Source organism: Balaenoptera borealis (genome assembly GCF_965194805.1).
Source record: "Balaenoptera borealis genome assembly, chromosome: 2".
In the NCBI taxonomy this organism is placed as follows: Eukaryota; Metazoa; Chordata; class Mammalia; order Artiodactyla; family Balaenopteridae; genus Balaenoptera; species Balaenoptera borealis.
Window position 1 is genome coordinate 146,028,294 of NC_138867.1, and position 13,434 is coordinate 146,041,727.

At 45.9% G+C, this 13,434-nt stretch overlaps 1 protein-coding gene across 1 annotated transcript in view; it reads right to left on the reverse strand.

The window, feature by feature from the left end:
• Window positions 1-12,625, reverse strand: part of CCNJL (cyclin J like) — a 57,688-nt gene extending 45,063 nt beyond the window's left edge. The window contains 5 exon segments of the mRNA XM_082379894.1: window positions 11,767-11,881; window positions 12,260-12,273; window positions 12,275-12,357; window positions 12,360-12,402; window positions 12,404-12,625. Coding sequence (XP_082236020.1) covers window positions 11,767-11,881; window positions 12,260-12,273; window positions 12,275-12,357; window positions 12,360-12,402; window positions 12,404-12,520 — 372 coding nt within the window. The 5' untranslated portion in view covers window positions 12,521-12,625.
• Window positions 12,626-13,434: the final 809 nt, after the last annotated feature.

Below are 13,434 nucleotides of genomic sequence, written 5' to 3' on the forward strand. Positions count from 1 at the left end.
ACTGGCAGGTGGATTCTTAACCGCTGAGCCACCAGGGAAGCCCGGCATGGACTTTTTTTTTTTTTAAAGGCTAATATCCAGGGTTAGCAAAGTTACTGGGAAGCTGACACCCTCCCACACCACTGGTGCAAGTGCAGGCTGGTGCAACTTTTGATAATTTATTAACTGGTGAAACTCAAAGTTCTTAAAATCACACCCCAAGACCAGCAATTCCATTTTAGGCATTTATTCTCATGAGCACGCTCGCAGACAGAAGAATAGGATCACCACTGCAGTGCTGTGTAAAATCAAATGGTACAGGAGAAATGACCCAAAAGACCATCAAGAGGGGGACGAATGAACAAATTATGTAATATACATACTGTGGAATATTACTCAGCAATAAAAAATAAACTCCTAATAGATACAACATAGGTGAATCTCAAAAGTGTTCTCAAAAGTGAATCTCAAAAGTGAATCTCTAAGCTAAAAAAGGCAGACAGAAAAGAGCACATACATGTAACTCCATTTATATGACACTCTGGAAAACACAAACTAATCCACACAGACAAGCAGATCAGTGATTGCCTGGGGCTGGGAGTGTGATGGGGTGAGTGACTGAGAAAAGGTACCTGGGAACTTTCTAGGTTGACGGCAATGTTCTATATCTTGACTATGGTGGTAGTTACATGAGTATATACCTTTGTCAAAACTCACTGTATACTCAAAACTGCATACGCACTTAAGATCTGTACATTGTATTGTATATAAATTAACTTCAATTAAAAAAATGAATAAGCAGCTCCATCTAAGTGTCCAACAAAGAAATGAGTTAAATCATGGTATATCCATACAATAAAACATTACGCATGATACTGCAGAAGAATAGTTAATGACATAGAAAGTTACTTAGTATATGCAGTTAAGAAAAAAATTGTTATGAAACTATAATATACTATGATAACATTTATATAAAATAAAATGTATATATTTGGATAAAAAAATTACCAAAAAGAAATATTTCGTTCATTCATTCAACACAAATATATTGAGCATCTACACTATAGCTTTATTGTTACAATGAGCAGAAAAGACCAAAAAAAAATCCCTTCTCGTCATTGAGCTTCTGTTTGGTGGTTTCATAAAAAATATTTAAATTATTAAAATGTAAACATTTAAAAAAATCAAATGGTACAGGGAAGTGTGTAAATGCTACTACCACTTGTGTTAGAACACACACACTTGGTTTGTTCATGCAGAGAACTCTGGAAGGATTCATGAGAAATTGGGATCAGTGGTACCTTTCAGGGAGGAAAACTAGAGCCCCTTCACCATCCACCCTTTCATATAACCTGGGCTTTTTTCTTTTTACCATGTTCTTATATTGTCTATTCTAAATAAACACAATCGTTTCTAATTTTTTGCTAAAGTCCAATAATCAGGAATTGGGTGGAGAAGAATGATATGGAAATGTGAGCATGACATACTACAAAATCAACAAAGTGTTTTGAGAAAAGATATTTTCCATTTTTACTAAAAAAAACTCCGAAATAAAAATGTATTGTGATGACAGGCACACAAAGGAACCGAAGAACCTACACCAAAATGTCAACAAATTACTTCCAAGGGGTGGGACTGTGGGGGGGAATTTTACTTTCTTCTGTGTGCTTGTATTTATTTTTGCAGTTTCCTAAACAAACAAACAAACAAACAAAAATCCCACTCTGTGTGTTTAATAACTTTAAAAAAAAATGAAGGGACTTCCCTGGCAGTCCAGGGGTTATAACAGATTCCATGCTTCCACTGCAGGGGGCGTGGGTTCGATCCCTGGTCAAGGAACTAGGATCCTGCAAGTCGGGCGGCATGGCCAAAAAAAAAAAAAGAGAAAAAAAAAGAGAGAGAAAATAACAGACCAAAATTGTCACCTCTTTCTGCCAGGTTCCCTCAGAGAGAACTGTTGGCTACACTCCCTTTACCCAGGGGGCTATGTGGTTTAGGAAGACAAAGAACAAGTCAAGGGCAAGGGCACAGGGCCAAGCCAAAGCCTTAACTGTCCTCCCCTCACTTAGGGAGCACAGGCTTTTCCAACCAACCAGGGTGCCCACCAAGACCCTTCCAGAGGCCCTGGAGACTGATGGAGGACACCCATTTTCTCCCAGGATACCTGGGAGGCAGGGGGCAGGGATCACTCTCCTGGTTTATAGATGAAAGGAAGGCTCCAAGATAATCTGCTTCTTCCACAGATCAGGTGCAGAGACCAAGTCTCAGCTGAGTGTTGAGGGCACACTGAACACTTCCTTATCCTAAGGCGTGTAGGACTCGAGAGAAAACGCCAAGTTCTGATTCAGTCTTGTCCCCAGCTTCCTACAGAACACAGGTGAGGCAGTGGAGTCAGGGCGTCTCCAAGCTAGATGCCACTTTGAATGACATCTCATTCCACCTACAAACCCCATTTCTCAACCCACCTTCCATCCTCTGTTTGCACACACCTTGGGAGCAGCCCAGATCTTCTCTTCAGGATGCACGCAGGAAACTCCTGCTCATACTAAAAGCCTCACCATTACCTCCAGGAAGGGGCCCTGAGGGCCGGCTGCTTAGGGTCTCACTTAAGGATCATCACCATGTCAGTACCTAAGGGTTTGTCAAAACCAGCATGTGGGTCTGAAAGGCCTGAGTAACACATTCCTGGAAGGAAGCTGGGCAGACACATCCCAGTGTCTGGAACACTTTCTTATGGGTGGATCTGGGTGTGCCTCACGATTTGGGAAGAACTGTTCCCTGGGGGTGTAGAAACCCAGAGGGAGGAGAAGGGAATAGAAAAACCAGTTAGGAGGTGACCTAGCCAAATGGCTGAGCGTGGACCTGGGTCACCACCTTCTATGAGGAGACTGATGTTCAGCCTTGCAGTGGGGAAATTCAAGAAATTTAAGGGGAGGAGTGAGAAGAGAGTATTGATGTTGGAAAAGAGACATAAAAGAATGTGCAAGCTTTAGGGGTCACTAGAAAATGGTGCGGTTTTAACCCAGGTGAAGGACAGATGAGGGATGAGATTCTACCACATGCAGCTGTCAGAGTTCGGGCAAGAGAGGAAGGCCCCACAGCATCTCTCCCTTTCCCCAGTCAGGGGGAATAGGAACAGCCTACCAAGTACACCCCAGGGCAGGCAACAGCAGAGGCCAAATCACTTCAAGGTGAGAAGGACCATGCACAGGTGAGGCACCAGGACCCACCAGGACCAAACAAGGGGGGCCCTGGCCGGGCAGTCAGGCTTCTCAGAATGGTTTAGGGAGAACCTAGCTCTTGGAGAGCCATTGTACCACAAACTAAAATACAGAGCCTACAGTATCATGGAGGGCAGAGCCTCAATTGTTCCCTGCCTTGTACTTCCATTCTTTGCTAAAATGGATGTTTTTCTCCCCAAATTTATGTTCAGGCTCTGAGACAATCAGGGATTTGATCTCAAGAGAGTGATTGACACCCTCTGAGTCTTGTAGTTTCCATCTATAACAAGGGGTCAATCCCAGCACCGGGGCAGATATGAGGAGTGAGATAATACACAGGGGCGTGCTTGGCACACTGCCTGAAATATGGGAAGTGCTCAATAAATAGTAGCCACTAACATCATCCTCACTAAGCATCATTTTTGTTGTTGGTGTTTTAGGTCTTTGTATAAATTCAGTCCCAAATCAGTAAAAATGTCCTTTATCACTCCATTGGTTCAAAAAAACATGGTCTCACACAGCTAAAGACCTTTAAGTGTGCAAGGAGCTGGCTTCAGTAGGGAAAACACATTTGGTGGCTGGTTGCTCTGCAGATCTCAAATCTGGGGCGATGGGGAAGACCCCTAAGGTACCAGGCGACTCCGATCCTGGGAGAAGACGAATGCCCGATGGAGGAGAAGCGAGCCTTGGGTACGTGGGCTCCCCAGAGCCCCAGAAGATAAAGCTAACAGGTCATGCCAAGCAGGGCTTGTCAACGTGTCTTCGGGATGGTGGGGTACTCTTTCCCCAAGTACCCCCCCCAAACCCCTATATTCAGAAAGTCTTTCACATACCCAAGAAGCCTTAAATCACAGTGATTGATGAGGGTCCTTAAACACACTCTTTGCTTCACTAATATAAGCACTTCTTCCTAACTGGAGGGACAATTATGTGAAAAATGGACATAAGTCAAAAGGAGACCAGAGCAAGTTCTATCTATTGTGCTGCTCATAAAATTCAGGAAGGAAAATGGAACTTCCCGACATAAGTGTGGGAGGAATGATCTAGACTTCTATTATCCGGGCTTAACCTGTAGTTCTTTTCCTAAGATCCTGAGGCTGGACTTCGGTCCAGGTCAGTAGATCTGCCCTTGTGGGAAATTCCTTTTCTAGCCCCTCCCCTATTCCTCTCCTCCCCCCACATTATCCAAGGAGAGAACGAGACTGTCTACTATCTAAGTCTGTAGGAGGCCAGGAGGCAGCCTCCCACCGGTCCTGTGCCTGGCACTGCAACTGCCCACACAGGCTGCCCCAGCCAGGCCAGGGGCACCTCCTGGGACATGCCCAAGACCCAACGGAGGGTCCCTGGGAAGCATTCCTGCACCACCGTTCAACGTGCCCCCGCAAGTCCATCTGAGCCTCGTCCTTCCATTCTGTGCTCCCCCATTGACTGTGTCTGCAGCAGGTGAGGGGGGTGGACACCCCTTGTCCTCCCTCCACACCTCACACTGGTCTGGGAATCCCGAGATATCACACATACCTCATGCCTGCAAGGGGCTCACAATCTAGTGAGTAGGACAAGTTACTACACAGGTGACGAGGACAATGAGAGAAGCATGAGGTTGGGGCCAGGACACATGGGGGAAGGGAGAGAGGCTTGAAGGACCAGGAAGTTGGCCCTCAAGCTGACAGCCATCCCATGACCTAATTTCATCATGTGTACCCAGAACCTGCTAATTTTAAACTTGGGTGGATGCATCTTTTGGCAAAAAAAAAAAAAAAAAAAAAAAGTGGCTGTCAGTCTAATCTGAACACTCCTTGCGGCATACAGCTGGTTACTAGAAAAACATCACCAACAGCCTCATTGTCACCACCAGCATGGTGGGCATGATCTGCTCCTCCCCCCACGTTCAGTGAAGAAGTTCAAGGGCACAGGTGTGATGAGGAAGAATCCCCTGACTCCCCTGTACTGGTTGGTACCCCCAGCCCCAGCAGAAAAGTAGTCAAAGGAGGGGGGCTCGAGCTCTGCTCCAGCAGAAGCAGTAAGGCCAGGTAGGATGATCAAAGGAGTAATTTAATATTTGAAAACGATGTGACCCACAAGGTCTTAATTTCCAAAATATACAAACAGTTCATACAACTCAATAACAGAAAAAACAAACAACCCAATCAAAAATTGGGCAGAAGACCTAAACAGACATTTCTCCAAAGAAGACATACAGATGGCCAACAGGCACATGAAAAGATGCTCAACATTGCTAATGATTAGAGAAATGAAAATCAAAACTACAATGAGGTATTACCTCATACTGGTCAGAACGGCTGCCATTAAAGTCTACAAATAATAAATACTGGAGAGAATATGGATAAAAGGGAACCCTCCTACACTGTTGGTGGGAATGTAAGTTGGTGCAGCCACTAAGGAAAACAGTATGCAGTATGGAGGTTCCTTAAAAAAAGAAAAATAGAGTCGCCATATGACCCAGCAATCCCACTCCTGGGCATATATCTGGAGAAAAACATGGTCCGAAAGGGTATATGCACCCCAATGTTCACAGCAGCTCTATTTACAATAGCCAAGACATGGAAGCAACCTAAATGTCCATCAACAGAGGAATGGATAAAGAAGTGGTACATATACACAATGGAATATTACTCAGCCATTAAAAAGAATGAAATAATGCCATTTGCAGCAACATGGATGGACCTAGAGATTATCACACTAACTAAAGTAAGTCAGAAAGAGAAAGACAAATACCATATGATATCACTTACATGCGGAATCTAAAATATGATACAAGTTAACTTATTTACAAAACAGAAACAGACTCATAGATGTAAAAAACAAACTTATGGTTACCAAAGGGAAAAGGTGGGTGGGAAGGGATAAATTAGGAGTTCAGGCTTAACATATACACACTACTACATATAAAATAGATAAACAAGGACCTAGTGTAGAGCACAGGGAATTATATTATCATTTTTTTTTTTTTTTTGGCTGCACCACGTGGCATGCGGGATGTTAGTTCCCCGACCAGGGATTGAACCCACACCCCCTGCAGTGGAAGTGTGGAGTCTTAACCACTGGACCACCAGGGAAGTCCCTCAATATCTTGTAATAAACCATAGTGGAAGAGAATACGAAAAAGTATATATATATATATAAAACTGAATCACTTGGTGTACACAGGAAACTAACATAACATTGTAAATCAACTATACTTCAATAAAATAAATAAATAAATAGGAGTGCTTTAAGGTTGAGCACCGGATAAAGGGGGCCTGCACAGAGAGGAAAGGGAGCCATCTCTCCATAGCAACTTGGGCGGGAGGAGGGTTCCACCCTCCCATTCACTAGTCAGAAAGCCTTCCCGGGCGGGGCTGGGTAGAAGATCTTGCTGATGGGGTCTAGTTCCTGTGTCCTACCCCTCAGCAGGCACATGACTTCTGGCCCACTGCTGCCCTTCCCAGCCTCAGCCCCAACACCATCCAAAGGTCCAGCGCTGCCTTTCTTACGAAGACCCTGTCATACTTGCAAACCCCTCAGAGGGTGGTCACAAACTCCAAGCCTTACCCTAACCACGCATGTCACAGAAGGGGCTGTCGGCCTCCCCCCGAGTGGTCGTTAAGTGGAAAAGCATAGAAAAGCGCAGCACCTGTCAAGTAGCTGCCACGTGCCTCACACGGCTCTCAGGTTCTCTCACTGAATCCTAACATTCCTAGAAAACATTTCCCCCAGTTTACAGAAGAGGAAATTAAAGAAGATTCACTCGTCTCATCATTCTGCAGAGGTGTCTCTGTTCCGCACACTGCGGCCCCGCACTGAACAAGACAAACACAGGCTTGTTCTTGTGGAGCGTACATTCTCGTGTGGGGGAAAAGATAATAAGCAAACAGAAAATAATCCCAGATACTGGTTAAACGCTATATAGAAAACAAAACAGGATGATTCGATTGAGGGACACAGAGGAACAGTTATAGAGAAAAGGAGACTCCAGATAGAGGGAACAACAGCCCGTGCAAAGGCCCTGAGGCATGAAGGAGCTTGACTTATTCAAGGAAGAGAAAGGAGGTCAGAATGGGATGGGGTAGGAGACAGGCAGGAGAGCAGGCCAGGGCTGGACTGTGTCAGGTAACAGAGGTGGTGATAAGGACTGGAAATTGTAACTGCAATGGGATGACGGCAGAGGTCTTTAAACAGGGAAGTGACACAATCTAAGTTCTGCCTGTTGTGGGAAGAATGAACAATGGGGGCCATGTTTAAAGAGGTTTAGAGAGGCTAAATAAGCAGCTCAAGGTTTCACTGCCATTAGTAGCTTGCATTCAACACCAAGGTTTGTTTCCCCAGTGTCACATTTTATATACTGTAGTATAACACTATACTGGAATCTCATATCTGACAAAGGGGGAGCTCCCACTATCTCTGTCATTCCAGGCTTGCTTCCTGCACCAGTCAAGTGAGGATAACTGCTCCTGGTTCTATGATGACAATTCAACAGCATAGATGGAAACACACTTTGTATTCATCTGGCAGCATTCAACAAACAAAGAGTATGACATTATAAGCAAGGAAAGCCAGTATGGAGAAAAGGGAACCCTCCTACACTGTTGGTGGGAATGTAAATTGGTACAGCCACTATGGAAAACAGTATGGAGGTTCCTCAAAAAACTTAAACTAGAGTTGCCACATGGTCGAGCAATCCCACTCCTGGGCATATATCCAGAGAAAATTCTAATTTGAAAAGATACGTGCAGTACTTCCCTGGTGGCTCAGTGGTTAAGAATCTGCCTGCCAATGCAAGGGACACGGGTTTGATCCCTGGTCCGGGAAGATCCCACATGCCACGGAGCAACTAAGCCCATGCGCCACAACTACTGAGCCTGCGCCCTAGAGCCCACAAGCCACAACTACTGAAGCCAGCGCACCTAGAGCCCACGCTCCTCAACAAAAGAAGCCACCACAATGAGAAGCCCGCGCACAGCAAAGATGAGTAGCCCCGCTTGCAGCAACTAGAGAAAGCCCGTGCACAGCCACGAAGACCCAACGCAGCCACAAATAAAATATTAATTAATTAATTAATTTAAAAAAAAAGAAATGAACAGAAAAGACACATGCACCCCAATGTTCACAGCAGCACTGTTTACAATAGCCAAGACAAGGAAGCAACCTAAATGTCCACCAACAGATGAATGGATGAAGAAGATGTGATATATATATACAATGGAATACTACTTGGCCATAAAAAGGAATGAAATAATGTCACTTGCAGCAACATGGATGAACCTAGAGATTATAATACTAAATGAAATAAGTCAGAAAGAGAAAGACAAATACCATATGATATCACTTATAATTGGAATCTAAAATATGATATAAATGAACTTATTTACAAAACAGAAACAGACTCAGAGACACAGAGAACAAACTTACGGTTACCAAAGGGGGAAGAGGGTGGGGAAAGGATAAATTAGGAGTTTGGAATTAGCAGATGCAAACTATTACCTATAGCGTGGATTAACAACAAGGTCCTACTATATAGCACAGGGAACTATATTCAGTATCTTGTAACAAACCATAACAGAAAAGAATATGAAAAAGAATATGTATATGTATGTATAACTGAATCACTTTGCTGTACACCAGAAACTAACACAACATTGTAAATCAACTATACTTCAATTAAAAAAAAAAGAAACCCAGGATTTACCCTAATAAGACCAGCTTCAAGTCACAGGTGACCCCGAGTATCAACCCGAGTGAGTTTTTTATCTCTAACCTGTAAAACCTGGACAAACCCGTCCTCCTTCAAGGTAGGCAGCCCAACAGTGAACTAACACAGAATTATGGCATGGGTGAGGCACAATTAACGGGGAACTGCCTGCCCTGCTCCTTTGAGTGGCTGGAGGAGAGGTTAGAACAATCTTGCTTATATACAAAAGGTTGAGGGTTCTCAGGTAGTTGAGCTGGTTGAGTTTATACTGCTCTCAGAAATCCTTCCTGCTAGAAAGGACCAATGAGGTCAAAGCCATTCCTCCTAAGCTATGAGCAGAACTGACAACCACTCGAGCCTACAATGAACAAGGAAGCCCAATTTCCACGGCAGGCCTCACTAATTTATTTAGCCACCACCTCCAGAAGAGGACCAAGACCTTACAGCCTGGTCCACCATCCCACTGCCCCAGCTTTTTTTTTTTTTTTTCACACCCACACACACTGTATTTTATTTTTACAAGGGATAAATAGACTGACATTAAGCATTGTACATGGATGACCACAACAAAAGCAACAATGATTGCAATTACCAAACATGAAACACACTCATACTATGTCATAATATTGACATTCAGTCCAGTAATCCTCCACTGTAGCAGCTCCTTTACTTTGCAGTGAAAATTGATTTGTATATTCTTTGCCTCTGAGTCCTTGTTGCCCCAGCTTTTTAATTGAACCACCAAGACCTGGATTTCTTCTCCAGATGCCTAAAATGTGCTTGCACCTTGGGCCATTCTGTGCTGGGAAGAAGACCAAGGGAAGCAGAGGAAAGCCACAGCCGGGACAAGCAATGCAAGACGGAGATAGACTAGGTATAGGAAAAAAGAAAAAATAATTTTACTAGAAGACAGCTGCCCCCTAATGAGGAAAAAACCCTGAATAGCTGGTGACTTTTTAAGCAGAACTCCATAGACATTGGGTGCAAGTGCACTGGATATGAGACCTGTTTGTGTAGGGAGCCAGGTAACCCACTAAGAAGACCTCTCTCTCCCTGTACTGGGTTGAATGGTGTCCCCCCAGAATTCATGTCTACCCAGAACCTAAAAATGTGGTCTTATTTGGAAATAGGGTCTTTTCAGATGTAATCAGTTAAATTAAGATGAGGTCACACTGGATTAAAGTAGCCCCTATTCCAATGACAGGTGTCCTTACAAGGAGAGAAAATAGATACAGATAGAACACCACGTGACAACAGAGACAGAGATGGGAGTGATGCCTCACGAGCCAAGGAAAGCCAAGGAGTAGCAAGGCCTTGCCAACATCTTGATTTTGGACTTCTAGCCTCCAGAACTGTGAGAGAGCATATTTTTATTGTTTAAGTCCCCAGGTTTATGGTACTTTGTCCCAGCAGCCCTAGGAAACCAATACTCACCTTTATTTCACACCTGTTCCTCAAACCACCCTTCCCAGTCTCAGCCCAGGGGCAGGAGACAAGACACACAGGCCACGTCTCTAACCCACCTGGACTCTTCCACCTTCCCGGAGCCCATCAGCACTTCTCCCTTTGAGGTGAGGGGAAAGCAGAGATCACGTTTCAGCTGCCTCCACCTTCTGCCACCAGCGGCAAACTGGCAGGGGAGTGTTTGTTGTCTCCCCACATTCTCTTAGTTTTGTAGTCTCTCCTTTATTTATTTATTTATTTATTTAATTATTATTTTTAAACATCTTTATCGGAGTATAATTGCTTTACAATGGTGTGTTAGTTTCTGCTGTATAACAAAGTGAATCAGCTATACATATACATATATCCCCATATCCCCTCCCTCTTGCGTCTCCCTCCCGCCCTCCCTAGCCCACCCCTCTAGGTGGTCACAAAGCACCGAGCTGATCTCTCTGTGCTATTTGGCTGCTTCCCACTAGCTATCTATTTTACATTTGGTAATGTATATATGTCGATGTTACTATCACTTCGCCCCAGCTTCCCCCTCCTCGCCATGTCCTCAAGCCCATTCTCTATGTCTGTGTCTTTATTCCCGTCCTGCCCCTAGGTTCATCAGAACCATTTTTTCTTTTTTTTTTTTAGATTCCATATATACGTGTTAGCATACAGTATTTGTTTTTCTCTTTCTGACTTACTTCACTCTGTATGACAGACTCTAGGTCCATCCACCTCACTACAAATAACTCAATTTCACTTCTTTTTATGGCTGAGTAATATTCCATCGTATATATATGCCACATCTTCTTTATCCATTCATCTGTCGATTAGGTTGCTTCCAGGTCCTGGCTATTGTAAATAGTGCTGTGTAGCCTCTCCTTTAGTGTTTCTTAAATCTTATTCAGTCCCATCCTAGATATATTTGGGGTGGGGGCATTAACTACGTATGCCTTATACTATCATTTACCTAATTATTCTCTATGTAAAGTCACTACTTTCACTTAAATTTATTTTAAAAGGAACTCCTACATCATTACAATATATGGAAAATCAGCATCATTTAGCCTATGCAGAACTTGCTCCATACATATGTTTTTAAATTGCACATTAAAGTAAATACACGATAATTATTTTTTTTAAGTTCATTCATGTACCCTTTAAAATAATCTCGGGTGACAGTACTATGGGAAATACCACCTTAAGGGGTACAGTTTAGTTGTCTGAGAACTCTGGGCTCCTAAGCAGAAAAACCAATTTAAGCTCTCCAGTCTCGTTTCTCACCTCACGACTGTCCCAGGAGGAGGCTAAGAGCAGGGGGAAAGAAAAGCACCGGGAGTTCCTAGTTCCCACGCAGGGCGACCTGAGGATACGGAGTCGAGAGCGAAAGGGACTTTAAATACCCAGCCCTGCGAGTGACAAGGGCGGGGAGGGACTGACCTTCTCGCGCAGGGTGCAGTGGACGTCCGAGGCGACACGCCCTTCCCACCACGGCTCATCCATCATCGAGTCTACAGCGCCGCGATGCGAGGCTACCGGGCTCTCAGGGCGCACCCTGTGTGGACACGGGCAACTTCAGCGGCCACAGCGCGCCCCCCGGCATCCCATCCTCTCTCGTCCTCGGCCGGGGTCTCCGCCGGGCGCCCCCTCCTGTCCCGCTCAGCGGAGCTGGCGGTCGCCTCCCATCCCGGGAAGGTTGCAGTGCCCCCTCCCCTCTATTCGCGGGACCTGAGGCGACCTGGAGCTGTGCAACAACTTGCAGAATTTTTATCTTCCCTTTCGCAAAAGTTGCAGAGAAAGTTGCCGACTTCGCTAGCTCTCCAGAGGCCAGGGCTCCGGCAGCGGCCACCGGCTCGCCGTCCCCAACTCCTCCCCCGCCGCCCAGCCTTTGTCCTGCTCCCACATCCTGCCCTCCAGCCGGGACAAAACTCACGCATCCCTCTCCGGGCGTGGGGGGCTGCGGGCGCCGGGCCCCCCGGCCCAGGGCCGAGCTGGCTGTGCCCTGGGGTGCCTGCACGCGGATGGGCCCTAGCGCTGGGCGCTCCACGCTCTTGACTGCCGCCTCCGTAGCCCGGCTAGCCCCCGCCACCGCCGCGCCCCTGCGTACGCTCGGGTCCCGCCGCGGCTCGCAGCCTCGGGGCCGCCGGGGGCCTTCCTCCCTCGCCGGGGGAATTGGGGGCCGGGCCTCGCGCATGCGCCGCCGGCCCCCGCACCCCGCGGGGCGGGGGGCTGGGAACTGGAGTCTTTCTTTCGCCGGCGCTGGCTGCGTTTCCTGTCAGCCCTCCTCCCCCGCCTCGGTGGAAAGCTTCCTCTCACCTTCGCGTGGGCGCCGGGTGGCCTCCTGGGCACCCCGCGGACTCACGCGGGCAGCGCTGGGACCGCGGCGCTGAGACCGCGGCGCCACCTGCGCGCGCCACTCGTGAAAGGCGCGGGCAGGATGCCCCCAGAAAGTTCTCTCTCCCGCGTGCGCTGTTCTAGCCAACCTTTCGTCGGTTCCACCTGGCTTTTTTTTTTTAACCGGCCCTGCAATGGGGAGGTGGATTTCCCAACGGACAGTTTCCACGAAAGCGCCGGAAAATCCGCTCTTGATTATCCACGAGTCCCTGATTCTAAAGGAGGCTCAGTAAATCAACGGATATTTTTTTGTGCTCCTGCAAAGTATAAATTCTACGCCTTACATTGGGAGAAAACCAGTCTTTTTGGAGGGTCCGCTGGATGGAAGGCATTGTCTTTTTAATTGAGTTGATTGTTTTCGGAAAGGCACGCCCTTTAATCAGCTCCTCTGATGGCACAGAAGATTGATTGGGTTTTGTGATTCTTTTGGACATTCACAGATCTGTTTCAAATCCAGCTAGCAACTGGGTGACTTTTGCCATGTTCCTCAGACTCTATAAGCTTGGAACCCTCATGCGTAAATTGGGAATAAAAATTGCACCAACCTGCTGGAGATATTGTATCATTAAATAAGATACTTCATATAAAGGGATAATCGCCATGCCAAGTATAAAACAAACAACAAATAGCTGCCACTAAAGAGCCTTTGGTTTCTGACTGGTACCCAAGTACCCACCTGGAAAAAAAAATTTTAAACCAGCTTTGATAAGCTTC